The 19,444-nt window shown below is 37.2% G+C and overlaps 1 protein-coding gene and 1 pseudogene across 5 annotated transcripts; both read left to right on the top strand.

The window, feature by feature from the left end:
* The first annotated feature begins 1,523 nt into the window (after nt 1-1,523).
* On the top strand, nt 1,524-19,184 carry LOC130411943 (uncharacterized protein KIAA1958). Of its 5 annotated transcripts, XM_056736969.1 has the most exons (7): nt 1,524-1,697; nt 3,579-4,623; nt 10,004-10,051; nt 10,581-10,700; nt 10,798-11,115; nt 11,254-11,385; nt 12,141-12,271. In XM_056736969.1, the coding sequence occupies exons 1-6, from the start codon at nt 1,692-1,694 to the stop codon at nt 11,355-11,357; spliced, it is 1,641 nt and encodes a 546-aa protein (XP_056592947.1). In that variant the 5' UTR covers nt 1,524-1,691; the 3' UTR covers nt 11,358-11,385; nt 12,141-12,271. The 5 variants fall into 5 exon arrangements, 4 of the variants coding, with proteins under 4 accessions (XP_056592947.1, XP_056592945.1, XP_056592944.1 ...); XR_008905136.1 differs by lacking the exons at nt 10,004-10,051; nt 10,581-10,700; nt 10,798-11,115; nt 11,254-11,385; nt 12,141-12,271 and adding exons at nt 15,548-15,727; nt 15,816-16,022; nt 16,117-16,690; nt 16,877-19,184; XM_056736967.1 differs by lacking the exon at nt 11,254-11,385 and having other exon boundaries at nt 12,141-13,371.
* On the top strand, nt 16,852-19,184 carry LOC130411944 (uncharacterized; annotated as a pseudogene).
* Nucleotides 19,185-19,444: the final 260 nt, after the last annotated feature.

Here is a 19,444-nt window from a genome sequence, read left to right as displayed (position 1 = left end):
AGGATAGTGAGAGAGGTAAAAAAGAATCCAAGGATCACCACTAAGGCCATCCTGATGAATCTGGGCTCTGCTGGTGGCAACATCTCAAGGCAGACTGTCCAACGGACACTGCACACCGCTGGGTTCTACGGACACAGACCAAGGAGGACAGCACTTCTCCAGATAAGGCACACAAAAGCCCGCTTGGCCTATGCAAATGCTCATCTGGACAAAGAAGAAGACTTCTGGTCTTCTGTTTTATGGTCCGATGAAACAAAGATTGAATTGTTTGGCCACAATGATGTAGCCTTTATTTGGCGTAAAAAAGGAGAAGCCTACAACCCTAAGAACACCATCCCCACTGTCAAACATGGTGGTGGGAATCTAATGTTTTGGGGGTGTTTTTCAGCCGGTGGACCAGGGAACCTAATCACAGTAAACGGCACCATGAAAAAGGAGCAATACATCAGAATTCTCAACAACAACATCAGGCAGTCTGCAGAGAAACTTGGCCTTGGGCACCAGTGGACATTTCAGCACGACAACGACCCAAAACATACGGCAAAAGTGGTGAAGAAATGGTTAGTAGACAAAGACATCAACGTTTTGCAGTGGCCCAGCCAGAGTCCTGACTTAAATCCAATAGAGAATCTATGGAGGGAGCTAAAGATCAGGGTGATGGCAAGGAGACCCTCCAACCTGAAAGAGTTGGAGCTCATCGCTAAAGATGAATGGGCAAAAATACCAGTGGAGACATGCAAAAAGCTGGTCAGCAATTATAGGAAGCGTTTGATTGCTGTAATAGTCAATAAAGGCTTTTCTATTGATTATTGAGAAGGGTATGAATAATTTTGGACATGCCACTTTTTGTTAAAATGTAAATAAAAGCTGAGAATTTTTTTTTCCCACAATGATGCTTCTTGTACATTGTCTTATTATCTTTTGGGAGAAGCCTGTGTTATTTCCGGTCCAAAAAAACTTGCTGGTTGAATAAAAGTAACTTTAAATCAGAATTTGCCAGGGGTATGAATAATTTCGGGCTGGACTGTATATATATATATATATATATATATATATAAAATTACCTGACCTATCCAAACTCTAATACTGAATGACTATTGGTTCATTTGTCTGTTTTATTTTTCATAAGAACTGTAAGAAGAAATGTCTGATAAGGTGTCAATACTTTATGCTTCTTCATTTTTAACAAGGAACAATGAACTCGTGAACAGAAATAATAACATCTGTTTAATAAAACTAGAGTATGTATGTCATTAGTTTATTTTTTATGACTTTTTCATTGTAGCATCCTCCTTACTTTGCTATGCATGCGAGAATGTTGTTACCATGGAAATGTTTACGAAGTTCAGGACCCGTCGAGCATCTTTCTTGAAATTGAATGTGGCATAGTGTCAACACAAATGTAAATATTATATAAAACTATCTAATATTGTTTAAAATTGAAATCATATGTAATAGAAATCTATACTTGCACATCAAACGATATCTAATATCTCAGACACGTACTTCCGGCGCTAGCGGAAGTACCCGCTACACGTCCATTAAAAGCAAAATTAATGGCTTTTGTATAAAATAAACTGTCAAAAATTGAGAAAGAACCGTAGAAATCTTAAACAAACGATGACTGATATCGAACAAAGAGGCGGCGAACAACAGTATATGTGAGCGGATATCGGAGTTTATTCTCCTGTATGAAGGTACATGATGTTTTTGTCGGGCTCTTTGTGTGTGTGTGTGTGTGTGTCAGATATTTACATATACAGAGACAATGGCTCCATCTCGTAACATAGTAAACATACTAAATGAATTGTAAAGCTCACCTAAACAGCGTTGGATGCATTTGAACGTTCGGCTACGAACCTTAACGCGAGGCACAATATCGCGGTCAATGTGGACAGCTGACTCGGTTTTGAGACAGACACACAATGTCACTTAAGATGCTCAAAGACATTAAAGGCATTGTGCCTTAAAGAACTCAACACAACAAAGAACAAGTACAAGAAATAATGCCTGTGGTTGGCTGTGTTGTGTATTTGTGTGGTAGGGGTGTGTCTTCAAGTTATACCGGTAACCAAAAACTTATAAGTGTGTATTTAGAGATGTATTATGGTAATACCGTGGTATACATTGAAGTAGATTGGAAAAGCATGTAGATGATGAACACAGTGATCATTCGGTACCTTAATGAAACACAGAAGAGCACAAATATGGAATAATGGTTGTGTCTGGTGATCTTGTGTTGTTGATGTTAGTGATAGGGGTGTGTCTTCGGGATTAGACCAGTAACAAAAAATGACCAGGTTAGTAAAACCATGATTTTTCAGCATGGTTATAACATAACTTTTGGGAAATGTACTTTTGCATTTTATATCTTACAATTATATGTTTTGATAAAATAATTGTGTGGCGTTATTGTTTGGTACAACTATTGTAACCAATAATATAGCCAATCACATTTAATCAATAGAAATCATATGCAAGCCATTTACAATTCATACAATTTAATTCAAATGTAAATGACGGACTTATTAGCGATACAGTTTCAATATTTAATAACGTTTTTGGTTGAAGCGAATAACTCGCATCATTCAAGGTTTAATTGAACTTCCTGTAAATTATAAATTAAATGTAAATTAATTCAAATAATAGGTGTGGTAACTTTAAAAATGAAGCTTAACGTGAAATAAAACAAATAAAACATAAAGAATGTTAAACCCAAAGAAAATTAAATAAAAACCCAATAATAACCTTATATATGATGCAGGTTATGTGTGGAAGCTCAGCCAATAGGATTAAACAGTTTTCATATCCTGAAAAACATAGCCATAGCTATATGATTTGCATCTTATTTTTAATCATTGTGATATATCATGCCACAGTATATTGATATACCCACAATCTTGATGTATCGATAACCGGCCATTGTGCATCATACTTTTGTGTTACAAAGTGAAAAACAACCACTTCTACATGTGAGTTTGATGTAAATAATGAGTCAGTTCAGTTTTTATATCTGGGTAGTTGACAAATAAATCGTATGTGTCCTATGGTGTGACGTCCAAAATTGAGAAAACAAACTGTTAAAAATGTATTATTTTATATTATTCATATTTATAATTGATCCGTTTGATCATTTTTATATGGTGTTTTTCTGACTCTTAATACGTTCTCTCAGTAATGCAGTGGTATTAACGTTCAATATAAAATCGAAATTAATCCTATTCATCTTTTCTAGTACATGCTCCTGGTCACGTGATGCGCACATTTTTGTTGTAACTCCAAAGAAACATTTCCCATTTTAATCGTTCATCACAAAACACAACTACCCCTCTTGTGAAACAAGCACATTTTTTGCCTGAGATCACTAAGGCCAAGTTTTAACCAACAGGTGTTTTTTCAGTAGAGCGATTGCCCACCACTTTCACGCTTCAACCAATTCTCGATTGATAAAATCCAGCCATATCCAGTGTAAATTTCTTGCTGTCTCACCTTGAAACACATCACATTAAGTAAAACAGATTGTGAATGCTGTTCAATGCTAAAGCCTGTATTAAAAAAGCTTCATATTCTAATACTAGGGGAAGATGCTCAACATGGAGGACTGCTTGCACACTTCATCTGATAGCCTTGCCAAACTGGTTAAATGGGCCCACAGTCATGGAACCATCTGCACCCTTATCCCCAACCTCAAACACATGCTCAACGAGGGCTCCCATGGCACCCTCACGGCACTGTGGGGTTGCAGCGCTGGCCACGCCTACCACTGGCCAGTGACTACCACCTGCAAAACAGGAAACAAGGAACGGATGTGTTACCAAGAAAGTCGGACCATCAATACGGACAGTATTATGCAGGCATCCACCACCATCCACAGCACCTCGGCAGATCGCTTCTTTGGCAATTCCGGAAAAAGCAAAGCCAATTCCAGTCAAGGTGACTCGAGTCAGATCCACGACTCTTGTGACATCTCCAACTGCAGCGACCCTTCGGAGATGGACGACAACGCAGAGGAGTACAATAACAACCTGTACGACATCGTCTGCGAGTCCTCGGCTACCGATGAGGAAGATGACTCAAACCACACCCCGAACGTTGCCCACAGGAAAAGAGCCAGCAAAGGTCCCGGACCCGAGGATTGCACTGATCCAGGGTTGAAAAAGATCAAGCAAGAAAGGGGTGAAGACTATTACAGCGTGGCCAATTCGCAGATGCCAAGCAGCTCAGATGTAAACCGGTCAGTTAGTGCCATAAGCCAGTCACCCAAACTAAACACCCAAACCAGACCGTCGTCGGGGTCTGCTGCGTCCCACAAACCTGTGGATGATGACCCCATGGGGTTCTCGTCATTACCGCTGGAGAACTCTCCGCCGTCTATGATCAAACCCTTGAGAGGTCCTCCGCACGTTAACCAGAACAAAATGCACATTAACTCGAACCCAACATCCAGTCAAAGTATGGCAGCTTTAACCCACTCTGGACGCATTGACGCTATGGGGGTCCTACACAGGGATGAATTTCCAAAGTCTTCGTTGTCTTATGGAGAAGCTTCGATTGGCGTGAACCCAGAGATGGATCTTCTGGCAGCACAGGCACTTAGTACAGAAGCTAGAGGAGACAATGCAGGTAAAGACCCTTAACCTCCATGTTGTTGGTTGATCACTATGTATAATGTATTTAAATGTGGTTCCGATATGTGTTTACACTCAGAATGGGGGATCTTTTAAAGAATTAGCCCAATGCAAGTTAAGCTCCACTAGTTGTTTACCACAAAAATGTTGATTTGCACCTTTTGCACAAGTCTTATGCACGTCAGTGGGTCAAGGCATAAGATTGACATAAAGTTGAATTAATTTCAGCATGATTTCAATGTTTGACATGAATTTACTTTATCGATATCAAATACATCAAGATTCTTTGTGCACAGCACCTTCTTTACATTATGTAGAATAATTTTTTTGTAGGAAAATGTCAATCACCAAAAAATGATTAACATAAACCCAGTTTGTCCATATTCCACCCAACCATGAATTAAAACAACCCAGCAGTAAACTTATAAAAATCTGTCTATATTTAAGAGAATTCCACATCACAACTTCAAACATAACATCGATACATGAACAATATTATTGTATCATTGACTACATTTAGGGGCTGTGTCCTCCAAGGCGTTTCTGCCGGCATACAGCGTATTTTTTCAATTGGTTCAAATGGAAATGGAGCGTTTATTGCGTTTTTTTGGTGCTCGGCGCTGGTGCTATGCGTTTTTCCCCACGATCAGCATTGGGCAGAACGCTGCACCTGCAGCGGGGGTTTTCAGCCGAGCTCCTGCCTTTCAGCCGCGTAAATGCGCCTCGATGGACACAGCCCCTTACATGATTCACCCTCATAATGCAAATATAATTTTGCGAAACTTGACCTTGTAAACACAATACTTCGGTACAAATAATACAATTAAGCACATAATTGTAGCAAGGATCATCGTAGTAACATATTCTGATTTTAATCGCACAAAGAACCAATGTAATCTACTCATTTTCACGAAACCATTGAAACATCATGGCAGCAAAGATTTTAATTATAAAAATCATAATTCGCTGTCACAAAAGATAATCATCATAAACATGTTTGTGTTCATAGTAAAAATTCGTACATTTAAACATAAATATTTTTGGTTGAAATTCTTATTTCCGTAATACGTCTTGATGTCTCTGAGGGCATTAATTCAAATATTCTGAAGAAACAATAGGATGTTCTTCTAGATGTTCTCAGATGACAAAACATGACAAGAAAATGATTAACAGAATATTTATATAAAATAAAAATGAGGAAAAGAAGCGTCCATGACTGATATTCTCATCCTACGTAACATTTTTAAAGGACTCTTTAAAGACACACAAAGATATTTACATTAAGCGTGATTTTATGTGAAGAAACACATCCGCCAGTACTTTTCAAATGGCTACCAGGTTAACAGATTAAAAACTTCACGTTGTGTACACTACTTTTTCATTTTTAATGCCGATTCAGGTAGTTTGCGCATTCTTGTTTTTTACATGTATAATATTCTATCAAATATAACTCATTAATATTTTATTATGAATGATTAATAAAAACGTGCTTGGGCATCTTCGCTTATTTAAGCAAAACATACTATGAGATTGTCAGTTATAAATGGTAACGGTGTTGAGAATTTTTAATGCCTTTTGTAAAAACTGTCAGTCTTTTTTTTGATTAATGCCTTTAACCATTTCATACCTTGTTTTTAATGAACCAGAAAGAAAATTTGTTAACACCAATCATGTTTGACATCTTGAAACCAAGATTTTGTGAGAATCATCAAACACTTTAATCGCCTCTCTTCTATTCTGACCAAGTGTGTATTTTGGCCAACTAATGAATATAAAACATTAACAGCCATTCAAAATGTATTTAATTTGAAAGGGCTCTTAAAATGTGCAATATGCAAGTTTAAAATACGTTTACAGCCGTTGTTGTGGACGCAAATGTAGTTATCATCATAGTTATTGTTCTTGGTGTGAAAGCAGGTCCTTTAGGCTTTTAGACTGTTTGTTTTGAGCAGTTCTGCTTGATTATTTTATCACATCACGCAAGCCACGTTTTGTGCCCTGATGTTTTGAAGAAAGATCAAATGCATTTGAATACTGTTAAGACAACACACACACACACACACCCATAAAAAGCTCAGACTCAACCAGAATATACCCTACTACACATATTTTGTGGGAGTGGGTGGAGTGCATGTGCATGTTGATCTTAATAACATTTATGACGTCGCCTCAGTCAAGACCATAAATAAGATTTATCACACCGCAGAAGTGAAATCTAATGCTACAACACACATGAAACAGACTGGGCGTTGCTCACATGACAGACACAACCCATGCCTTACAATACCGCATTAAAGAAGGTGAACACATTCATTTGGTCGACACGTTTATATTATATCACATGGAATATAAATAGTGTGTTTGGCATTGCCAACGATAAGAGTAAAGATGAAATGAAAAGTAAAATGATGAAACCATAGTTTGAGGATTTTAGCTGCAAATCTAGGTCAACATTTTTTAAATCCCAAACATTGTGAATGTTTCTTTATTTCGTAGTCGACAAAGGAACCGTATATAATCAGGGCTTTTCCTCTCACTTCAGACATTTACGTGTAATTATTTATAGATTTAACCTTTTTTATACAACAGAAGAATATAGCTAATGGTTAACATTAGCCATCATATCAGTTATTGGCTTATTATCTGTTTTCAGTAACTTGATTTTGTTTAAACATGAGCTGTACAGTGCATTCGATCATTATTACATCATTATATTTTACAACTAGTGTTATAAATGTGACACTGGACCACACAACCATGTCAATAGTCGCATGGGTATATTTGTAGCAATTGTATTTGTGAAATAATAGATTTTTCTTTTATGCCAAACGTCATTAGGATATTAAGTAAAGATCATGTTTCATGAAGATATTTTGCAAGTTTTCTATCGTTATTATAATAAAAATTTATTTTTGTGAGTGGATGCAAAAATGGCTAGAAACACATCTACAAACCTCTCTCAATGCTGCCCGCTCTTTAGGAATAGCTCACTCAAGTTTGGTGTCTATATAAAGCTTAGAATGTCTGCTCTCGGGTTTATCTCTCCACAACATCAGTAGAGCGGTATGTCAATAGAGAATGTTAAAACAAACCTGTTTCTTCTTAGCACAACCTACAGAGAGCGTTAAAACAAGCCTGTTTCTTTTTAGCAACAGCCTACTACAAAGCCTCTGATAGACAACTTTAAAGGCGACTTTCTCAATATTTCGATTTTTTGGGCACCCTCAGATTCCAGATCTTCAAATACTTGTATCTCGGCCAAATACTGGCCTATCCAAACACAATGCAAAGCTTATTCAGCTTTCATATGATCTATAAATCTCAATTTAAAAAACGTGACCCTTATGACTGGTTTTGTGGTCCAGGGTCACATATATCAGCGTGACTGTCGATTGTCTTATTTAGTGCAAAAGCATTGTTTTGATATTTTTGCTTTTATACAGCGGCTCTGTAAATAAGGTATTATAACGATTTTAGAAAATGACACAGCACAGAGTGAAAGCGTCTGTTCCCACTCAGACTTCTGTAATAAATCCAGTCCAGGTTTTCCATATCCCACTCATCCCATAATCACTGGTAAAACAAACACAATATCAAGCCATCTTGGAATGAAAGAAAACAGACATTACAAAAACTCACTGCTTGCTGCAGCCAAAATTCACACAACGTGACTCTCTGCTCCACTTTTCCTCCACATGATTAAAGGGGGAGTTCATCCCAAAATCAAATTTTGTGGGTTTTTTTTAACTCACCCATGCTCAACATGTTTTAAGACCTCCCGGCATCGTCAGGCACAAATAAAGATATTTAAGGTGACATCCGAGAGATTTCCAGGCATCCTCATAGACATCATGGTTGTTGTCAAGGTCCAGAAAAGTACTCAAGACATTATTGGTCCATCCGCTTATAGTGGCTCAATAAAAAAAATTGAAGCGACGAGAATGCTTTATGTGAGTACAAACCAATATAACAACTTTAATCGATATGTTCTCCTCTGTCTTGTCAGTCTATGGATGGACCAATTTAACGATGTCTTGAGTACTTTTCTGGACCTTGACAACAACTATAACCAAGCTGTCTATGAAGAGGCCTGGAAATCTCTCAGATGTCAAGTAAAATGTCTTTATTTGAGCTCAGAAGACGCTCGGAGGTCTCAAAACATGTTGAACGTCATGTGGGTGAGTAAAAAAATAACATAAATTTGATTTTGGGATGAACATACTCTATAAGTTTGAACAAAGTCGTTAACGGAAGTTGTGCCACATGGCGGCGATGTTTGCCATGCATTTGGGCATCTATATTCATCTACAGTCTAATCTAGTTGAATGAGGGAAAACAGATATTTAAAAAATGAAACCGCGTGTTTCTGATCAATAATTAAACACAACCTCTATCATAACTTGGGTTTGCTAAGATTAAATTGCTCAAAAAATCTCCTTTTTCGAGGTCTCCTCATCTACTGCGCCTGGGCACAGGCTGGCAAGCACCTCACGAAAGCCCCGCCCCAAAGAATCGTCAGTCTTTATCGATTGACGATTGGCTCGTTTTACTGGAAGGTGGGACTTCCTTCGCTAGAGTCGCCATATTTAGGGTGCATTCCTCCCCATTCATTGTAACGTCAGTGGTTCATCGTGTTAATATTAATATATTTGGTCTGAATCATCGTGAACACAAAAGCGGAGTGATACAGACAATAAATGTTCACGTGTCATTAGCCAATAACATTTGATTATATTTAGAAAGGCCATTTAAAGGGAAATTTCACACAATAATAACTATTTGCTCATCATTTGTTCACCCTCATGTCATTCAAAACCTGTATATGACTCTTTCGTTAAAATGACGTTTTATGTTTATACAATGGAGGTCAGTGTTGTTTGGTTATCAACGTTCTTCAAAATATTTTCTTTCTGTGTACTGCAGAAGAAATAAAGTCATACAGGTTTGGAATGACATGAGGAAGAAACGATGAAAGAATTTTGCTAGAAAGTGAACCGCATGCAATTTTAAATGAATAGCAGACAGGCAGTTCTTACCGAGATAGTAAATGAGATGGCGGTCTCTTCTACTCTGCAATGAAGCATTAAGGAGTTTTCCCGAGAGACTCTGGGGATAATTTGCATTTCAATCAAGATGGAAATGGATGGTGCTGTTATTGTTTCACTTCCCCAAAAAAAAATCATGAAAAAGAAACAGGTGAGTTGCTTGACACCTTTTCTCTTTTGTTGAGAGGAAAATGGATGTCAGTATAAATGTAACGTTGTTAAAGTCTCATGAGCGTTTTATCATAAGCATGCATGAAAATGCTTATAAGATAATAGAGAATATTCATAAATACATTTTGTGGACAAACTATAATTGTATTCTGTTTACAGGTTCACATGAGAAGATGGATTACGCTGCGATTTTGAAAGCCCTTCATGGTTAGTTTTTTCTGCAAAGAACTTTGACAAGTTTAAGCTGCTTTACTATATAAAATTGTAGTTTTTATTAAACCAGTCAATAACATTACTGAGACGATTATTACCGCAAAATGACATGAACGAAATAGTAATTGCTTTTATTTACAGCATTAGAATCACATTGACTTTTTTGCATTGTTGCATTTTTTATGACAACTGAGCATATTTCTTTATTTTTCTTTAAGCAAGAATTATTTTCTTTTGCCGTGCAACGTGACCTGTTTTTGACAGGTTTTGTCAACTTTCTGTATTCAGATTCATAATGGATGAATTTGCATGAGGCAAATAAATTTGGAAGAAACTTTGCATCATTGCAAATAAAATAAAATTTCTCTGATGAAAATGGCTTTATTGTCTGTGGACTTGCCAGCTGTGTGAAATGCAGACCAGTCGTTCACTATGCGGGAGCACTATGTTAAAATCAAATAGTCACGTGGAAAGAATTTATCCTTTTAGAAAATCTTAAAAATGCTCATTTGATGTATTGCAGAACATCTGATCCCAGCCGCACAAAGCTCAGAAGAGCAGTTTTGCCCATCAGATCTCAGTCCAAACAGTGAGAGGTATTTTGAAGAAAGGAAACATCTGGAAGAGTTTATTACGAGCATCGGTGAGCTCCAAATCCAATGTAAAAGGAAATCAATAGAAATCCAACCTCGCAGACACGACAATATGAAATAAATTCTCATTTCTCGTTCCACACGCAGATACTATAACCCTACAGAACCTGCAGACAGTCATTGACCGAATCCTCGTGTTTCACGAGAGGACGCAGATGCCTCTGTCCAACCCGGCCAGACTAGGCGAGCAGGAGCTGTTTCCAGGAAGTGGACTGTACCTGCCGCACTACAAACTGGCATCCATGCTGCAGGAGTCCCGGCAGGACAGTATGAGACTCTTTCATCTGCTGTTTGAGCATTTCTTCAGCGAGGAGGACCTTAATGGTGCCGTCGCTTTCGGCAAGAGGGGAAAAGTACCCGACGGCAAAAAGATCCTGGACAGAAGAAGAGTGGATGGGATTATGTGTAAGTTATTTGAGTGGTGTCAGTTCAAATTTCTTTATTGAAATTTTTTTATATTACATTTTATTGAAAATTTAAATATGTACAGCCGTGGAAAATTTAAGAGACCATTCCAAATGTTTATTTATTCAACGTGTCTAGATGTATTGTGGTCATTCCAGTCCAGTGTCTGTTATATTTCAACAATATCAAACCTGAGGAGTGACAAAGTCATCCAACAGCAATGTGAACGACTGACAGCATGACAAGACACATGAAACCTGTGATAAAAAGGTTATCGCATCATTTTTATTCACTTTTCCTAAATACATGTTAAAATATTACTTTTGTATTGCTTAAAAGAGAATATTAACAGTTTTTTCTGTTATTTTGTCATTTTTCTCTAGTTTTTATTTTCTAAAAATAAATGTAAATAGAAACCAGATTTTTATTAAAAATTTGGAAAACTTATATTTGGTAGTTACAAGAATGAAACAAAAATGATATTTTTTGATAAACACACACCTATAAACTGTAGATTCTGGAAAACCAAAAATCATTTTTTAATGCTCTCTTAATTTTTCCTGCGGCTGTTTATTAAAATATATATTTTTATTGTTTATGTTTTCATGTTAATTTTATGTACATTTTATGTGCTTTGTCATTTTAGTATTAATAAGTTCATTTTTTATTGCTAAATATTTTTAATTTATCTATATTTTGTTTGGGTTTTTTAAACTTATTTCAGTTTATTGATAAGGTGACATTTCTTTTTTTACATTATTAAAATATTTAATAATAATTTAAGTAAACAACAGTTTTTGATGATATTTCCTTAATGTCTGAAAATGTCTGTTGGCCTGTTTGATAAATGATTATTCAAAGATTGATTTAGGATTTATTTTCATCACTGGATCACATTTGTTTGACTTTTCGTGTTTACATCGGGGATGCTGGATCAAAATGCAGCATTTCACCCTCAAACTAAAATTCTTTCACATTTTTCACCCTCATGTCTTTAATAGGATTTACTTTCTATTTTCTTGCAGCATATGTTCTTCGTTGCTCTACTATAGATGGATGGACACCAGTGGAATCATCTAAGCTGAAGAAGGCGTGCATTAACAAATGTCGACTTCGAATCGGTCAGAAAAAGAAACAAGAGTCCTCTCAAGAATCATTTATTTTCTGCGATGAACAATCTTCAGGCAAAAATGACCCCTCGTATATGTAATTCTTGCTTTTCAAATTTGCATTCGGAGAACTTGTTATCCAAACACTTCAAAAGAAAAACATTGTTGGAAGCAGATTCATGGACATAAATGATTAAGGAGATCAGTGATTCATACCTGCACAAATGAACTTTACTATTTCATTGTCATTCATGCAAACTAACCCAACATAATCTATACTGTGATGGTTATTGAGCTATTGACTTGGACAGTCAACACAAACTGTTTTTAACCACTGACATTAGTTTTAGAATAGTCTAGTGCTTATTTATGTTAGTCAGCATTGTAGCATTGTAAGAAATCAAAAACACGCCATTATGAGTTGTCACTTAAACCATTTTGATGGTTTCTACTCGTACCCAGTATCTTTGAATATAGTCGAAACGTGAACTATTGCTATATCAACACAACCGTATACAAGAACTGTAATGTATTGTCTTTTATATTCTTTTTTGTTTGTTTGTTATGATGTTATGATGCTAAACTGATAACCACATCATTCCATATTTGTGCATGACGGACAAAGGGATTTATAAGTTAGCATGCCAGTTAAAACAAGATATATTTCTATTTGTATTTTTGTTATTTTTACATTGAGCCTGTATAGATCTTTGGCTTCTACTGTCTGTTACAAACAGCATAAAAAATGGCTGCTGGAGATGTGGAGGCAGCGACACGTAGTGGCGAATAAATGTTTTAAATAATTGTTTTACGGAAACTCTGTAATGAGTCATAAAAAGGTATTTTTATTCAAAGAATTGCCTGGTCTAATCTTTGGATAAACTGATAATAAAAGGCAATTGCTTTTTTTGGTATTTGACTTTTTTTAAAAGCTCTTAAGCGTTGCAAGTAAATGGAACGAATCAGTTAATTTATAAGCTTGCCTGTTTTTGTATAAGACACAGAAAGCAATGAGGTACAAATTATGTTTGTAAACAAAGTATTTTTACTGTCCTGTAAGGCCTTGAAGTTGCACATTTCAAAAAGTTGATAAAATGTGAAAAAGAAAAGGATAATGGGCTGGAATTAAAGCAGACTCTCAAACACATTGACTGGTTTACTTCAAGAATAATTTATGGCTTCCTTTCCCCAACCAAATATTATGTTCTGACAACAGGTTTTTGTAAAGAACGAGTGTTCTACCTTTGATGGTTAGGACATCCCAGACCTGACCAGTTTAATAGTTTGTTTTTATCTACCTTTATTGGTGCAGGAACTATAAGCACTTCCTCAAAGACACAATACTGACAAGTCTATTTTCAGTAGGCTATGTAAATACTTCATTGATCTAGTGTGTCACCAGTGCTTTCATCATTTTCTGATGCATTACAATAAAATCAAAGATCAAAATATGATGTTTAGGATCCATTTTTGCCTTCAAATAAACTGTTGAAAAGATTGTATTATATTATGATAGCATTTTGAAATTGAATTCAGTGTATTTATTTTGAAAGTTTTGATTTTAACATTCGACATCCTGATTCGGGGGGATTTCTTCGCAGGTGGTTTTAGTATATCGTCGCCTTGGAATGATCAGGTTTTATTTGCACTGTAAACCCTAATGAGTTGAGACTACTCAAATGATTTGAGGAAAGTGATTCTCTCAGTTTATTTGAGTAATGAGGAGTTAAACAACTTTGTTAAATTGAGTTGACCTAATGTGGGGTTTTTTATTAAGTTAACTTAAAATTTTAAGTACAGATAACGTAAAGGGCAAATAGACTGAACTAAATTGACCTTTTTTGTGTTTACTTTTATTAAATAATAAACCAATAAAATAATAATTTGAGCAGCTTTTGCATTCCATTTGGCTGTAGATAGTTCCTTTGTGTTTTTTTAAACAAGTCCAAAAATGTACACAATGTAAATGAATGAATATATAATGTAACAAAAACACAATGCAAATAAGTTGTCAAAGAATAAAATGAACAACTCAGTTTTGACAGAAATGTCAGAACCTTGTAATTTCAAGGTGACGATATATCAAATTTAAATGTTAAACTTTTGTTTGTTTTTTATTTTAAAAAGATGTGATCATACAAAAGGTGTATAAAAAGGTCATCAGTTGAAGCAGTAAAAATCCATCATGAAAAAGACATAGAATAAGCAAAATATATGTGCAACATTTTTGCAACATGTTTTTTAGGTAAATTCAACTTAAGGAGATTTGAAGTCAAAATAACAAGAACATCTTTGTTGCGTTCACTTGGCCTTCTTTACTTAAACAATTATGTAGCACAAGTTCAATCAACTTACCGTGCTCAAATAGGCTGTACTTAAATATTTAATTAATCTACCTTAATGTTCATATACAGTACCATAATGAAGTACATTATTATAACAAATAGTATTGAAATAATTGATGACTGATTTGATTTCAGTCATTGAATGATTCTCCACATAAGTACACAACATGCTGCATTTCTGATGTCTGTCTTCCTTATTCTGGTAAGAAATATTGACCTTCTGTAATAATCTTCTGAAATTTTTGGAGAATTTTTCAAACTTCTCAATTGACTTATCCTTCTGTGGTTCCATACGATGACAATAAACAGGGATTGAAATGTTAAGACATTACACAAAAGCACCATAAAAGTTCAACGGAAAGAGTTCATGCAACGTGTCCACTATTTCCACATCACTATATGATTTACATAAAGACAGAGTCAAAAATAAGGTCACTGCCCTAAAGCTCTCTTCAACATGTTCATGACAGGCAACATGAATCTTTAAAATGGATCGTTCACACATATATTAAAAGAGTTAATTTAGTTCAGAAAATCGGAACTAAAAGATCAATTCCCACGTCAGATTTGCTCAATGAATAATGCATGAGTTGTATGACACATATTGATTTAATGGTGTGTTTCCATTAGTGGGCCAAACGGTTATGGAATTGGTTCCCAGAAAACACATATTGATCAAACATATACTTTAAATCCAACAAAAGTCTCCTTGGATAAATGTGTATGTCAAAATGCATACAGTGACTCACTGCATAGACTTTCCAAATAAACCTTTAAAGGCCAAAAGTAAAACATGGTAAACCAAGTTGCAGACTATTGCTTGCAGATTATGGATTAGTCTGATGGTCCAAAAGATCAATTTTGATATCAGGTCTAGTTATTCTCCCCGTCACGTCTAGTAAGACCAGCTGAAGACCAGCCTGGTCAACGCTCCCTGTAGGAACTCCTGAGGTAAAGCTTGTTTTCTATGTCACACAGTTCTTCCAGCTGTGTATGAAATAGAGAAGCTGAAAGCTCTGCTGCAGGCTGAGAGAAGCAAAAGTGAGTTGATGGTTGAAACCATCGGCAGCCTGAGGCAGGACAAAGAACTTCTGCAACAGGAACTCTCCAAGAAGGCTGAGCTTATCTGTGACTTCCTGCAAGACCAACTACGGCCAGGTAACCAATCCGTAACATCTCAACACAATGTGAATATAATTGGGAAGGGTCTATAGTTTGATTATGGAGGTCTGGTTTTCTTTGCTAGATAAGAGAAGGACCCATTCCTCAAGTCTAATGGAAGCGGGTGGCTCTCATCAAATGTTCGGCTCCGTTTCTGATGAGGGAGCTGCGTTTGAATCTCCGGCGCTCTTCGACTCCTTCGAGGAGGTGGAGCTGCTTCCGACGGAGAGGCAGAGGACCATCAAGGTTTCAGCAAAGAGAAGCAGAGATTGTGAAAACACACGTGTCCGAAGTAAGTCTGGGCCTAATTTGTGGTCCGATTGTTGATTCGTTTCTGCGCCTCTCACGTGGCACCAGAATTGCTAAAATGATGGGTTTTTTTTCAGTGAAAAACGTTGTCGGCGTGATTGCGCGATACATGGCTGCTCTACAAGAATTCCGCCGTAGCGTCTCCATGAAAGTGGCTTTTGACCGAGTCGGTGTTGACCGCAACACCATTTCCAGGACAGCGGCCATCGCGGAACTCAGCCTGGCGGCCCCTGAAGTCTTCCACGCTCTTCCGCCCTGGGACGAGAAGGAGGAAACGTTGGCCCATTACGCTGTGAGATGTCGACAGGCTATGGATGACGCCATCAAAGCCAAGATTAAAAGCATGAAAGCGAAGGGAGAACTTCTACCGATCGTCAGCAAATAAAAAACATAGCAAACACAGTTTACCCATCATGTCGCTTATTCTTTTTCTTGAACGATTTGTGGTAGGACTCATCCATGTTGCAAACTTTCAGTCAGTTCTTACGCTTGTCATTGGCCAATTAAGCTGTTTATTGTTGATCTAATTGTTTTGTATGTCTTCTTTCAGTATCATTTTGTCTGACCAGTATTTGCTTCGGTGTTAAACAAACCTTGGGGTGATTATGCGATATTGAAAGGATTGCATGATCTTCCACCACAAACTACAGTGTATGTTTGTGCTTTAACCACTTCCTGTCTGCTCCTCAGATTAGTACTATGTATTAATATTGTCAAGGTTGAAGAAAAATAAGTGTGTAAGAATTCACATCTTGTTTATAAACTAGTGGCTTCAATGACTGTTATTGGAAGTAATAAACCGAACCCTTTTGATGTTTGTGTATTATGTTACAAAAGACAGAGAGTTCCAAAGATCCCAGGACGCCCTCAAGCAAAAGCAGCTGGAGCTCAAGTTCAAAGGTAAAGGCAACAAACCCCACAAGTCAATGAAGCTGACGCTTGCCGACGAGATTCTCCGGAGGAAACGGGGTCTCCTGAGTCGCTTCAATCTCTAGGGTTTGCTTAACCTTGTGTGGCTCAACAACACCAAGGCTTTCAGGCAATGTGCGGGCTTCCACAGCTCCACGCTTAAGTGGGGAAATGTACGCTTGCTCAACACAGAAACAGGATTGGAGTATCTGGAATGGACCTATCAGGATTTTAGCGACCTCAACGCCAGAATCAGGAGGTCCATGACGGAGTCCCGCATCTCTATACCCCACATGCTCCTCAAACTTGTCCGGTGCAGGACTACAAGGAGTACGCCCAGCGCAGACCTCAACCTATGCTCTTCGAAGATGCACCCTTTGACTTGTCCATCAAGCCTGGGGTGAATCTAGCTGCTCTCCACAGGTACAACTGTCAAGCTTTGGGAAAGAACACGTTGGCGAAGATGGTCAAGACCATGTGTGAGAAAGCCAACATTCCAGGACGAAAGACTAATTTCAGCGTTTGTCAGAGCTGTAGTTCTTTGTCCGAGGCTCAGAGCAATCAGTTAGTCCTGATCTGCCATGACCTCAGACAGCAAGCCATCCAATCAGGAAGCTCCCATTCTGACGGTACCAACTTTGTCATCGCTGGTTCTTTTGACTCTACTGACTCTGCTTAGGCGAAGCAAGTGATTTCTGTCAGATCAGTGCCATAGACTGTTAAACAAGATGGACCACGTGTCTCCATTTCTTTCAAAATTGTCAATGAAAGCCAAACTAGACCAGAAGTGGCCAATAACATGATGAGAAGATTCTCACTACAGCCTGGCGACATCCAATCTGAGTGTGATTTCAGAAGCCACGCCCATGTCCGAACAGTATGGGAACAAGTTGACGTATTGGACATGGAGACTGCGGTCTCTGCAGAACAGGGGGTTTCTCAATTATGGGGCATTGTCAAATCGGTATAGGTGTTTCTCAATGTGTTTTAAAAAAAATGAAGTGGGTGGTTTTAATTCCCTTCTCCTATTGGGCGCTTCTCCCTTTTCTGATTGGATGGTTAAGAAATGCCCATTCTGGTTTCAAAACCGCCACAGTATAGAAACCCTGTCATGTACTGCACCCACACTTCTGGACACGGGCGTGGCTCATGTCCCACTTGGATGTGGGCGGGGTTGGATGTCCACGGCAGGATGCTCTACTTGGACCCGATCGGTGCCAACGACCGGACAGGTTATCTGAAAACCCCCACTGGCCAGCACTGTTACAGGCTGTCCTGCCCCAAAGTGAAGCCATTGGTTGAGCCAAAAGTTGACGCCATAGCAAACGTTTGAATTCACACATTTCCTGGGAAGTTAACTTACAAACATTCGATTTGAACATCAGAGTATTTAAGAGTAACTGAACACCAGAAAAATGCAACGTTACCTTAAATATAGTTTAAGTATAGACGTAGCCCACGACACCTGACAACACTTGTGAAAACATATTCTTTGTCTCACTTGTAGCTGAACATCTTTTACATTATAATAACTGTCTGTGCCTATGTATGGCTAAGTATACACAAAATGTTGTCAGGACTCGTAGTCCTGGCTGTATTGTTGTTTTAAATAGGTACATAGCAAAATACTGAATTTGCATTATCGAGTGTAGTAATGTCAACTACAGCTAGCATCTGAACGCTAATGTTGTTGTTTTTGCTGTGTACTACACAACACTTGCTAGTTTAGCACTGACAGGCTTCAAATATCATTTCTCACTATGTTTGTAGACATAAATGTGTAGTAACTGATCCTGTAATCCCTTATATTTCTGTCAGAGATTGTTCTGTAGCAGTGTGTTAACTCTTTCGCACTGGAGTTCACCCATACATGGTTGCAAGTGATTTATGACACGTTTGTCTGCTTAGTTATAAAAGCATTTATCACAGCATACAGAGCAATGCTTCTTTAAGCCTATAAATAGAAGTTTATTAACTAATAAGAATATGGTCATACAAATGGTCATCAATGCACCAAGTTGACATGTTTCCTACTCTTTTACTATAATAAATCCATGGTTCGTTTTCATTCATTAAGGGATTTTTTATGTAATAATCGTCTTGTAAGAATTATAGTTGGAGGCGAAAACACATTGGGAACCTCCCAAGTCCATCAGCTACACAATGGGATATAATGCAGGAAGGATCAATGCAACAGTACGTGCTTGTACGATTTAATAAAGGTTGTTGGTTTTCATTTTATGGAAGTGTCATGTAACCATAGGAGTGAATACTGTACATTAGCACATTAAATGCCTCACTTAAATTTTTTTTTAAGATGTTTATTTATATCCAGCTGTACTAAAGGCTTGACATCAGTTTTAATTATATTTCAAAATAGCTTTTATTTTTATGTTTATGGTTACATTGTGAATTTTTGTTTTGTGCTTTTATTTCATTATTTATTTTTATTTTGCAATATAAGATGTATTTATTTTTATTTGATTTAGTTTTCAG

The sequence above is a fragment of the Triplophysa dalaica genome, chromosome 22 (genome assembly GCF_015846415.1).
Source record: "Triplophysa dalaica isolate WHDGS20190420 chromosome 22, ASM1584641v1, whole genome shotgun sequence".
Lineage (NCBI taxonomy): Eukaryota > Metazoa > Chordata > Actinopteri > Cypriniformes > Nemacheilidae > Triplophysa > Triplophysa dalaica.
The sequence above is the reverse complement of the archived record's forward strand: the minus strand, read 5'-3'. Positions and strand labels throughout refer to the sequence as shown.

Bases quoted from the DNA above. Each gene is read 5' to 3' on its own strand.
- LOC130411943 (XM_056736966.1), top strand. The intron at 15,728-15,815 runs GTAACCAATCCG...TTTCTTTGCTAG, and splicing joins GCAAGACCAACTACGGCCAG to ATAAGAGAAGGACCCATTCC. The intron at 16,023-16,116 runs GTAAGTCTGGGC...GTTTTTTTTCAG, and splicing joins TGAAAACACACGTGTCCGAA to TGAAAAACGTTGTCGGCGTG.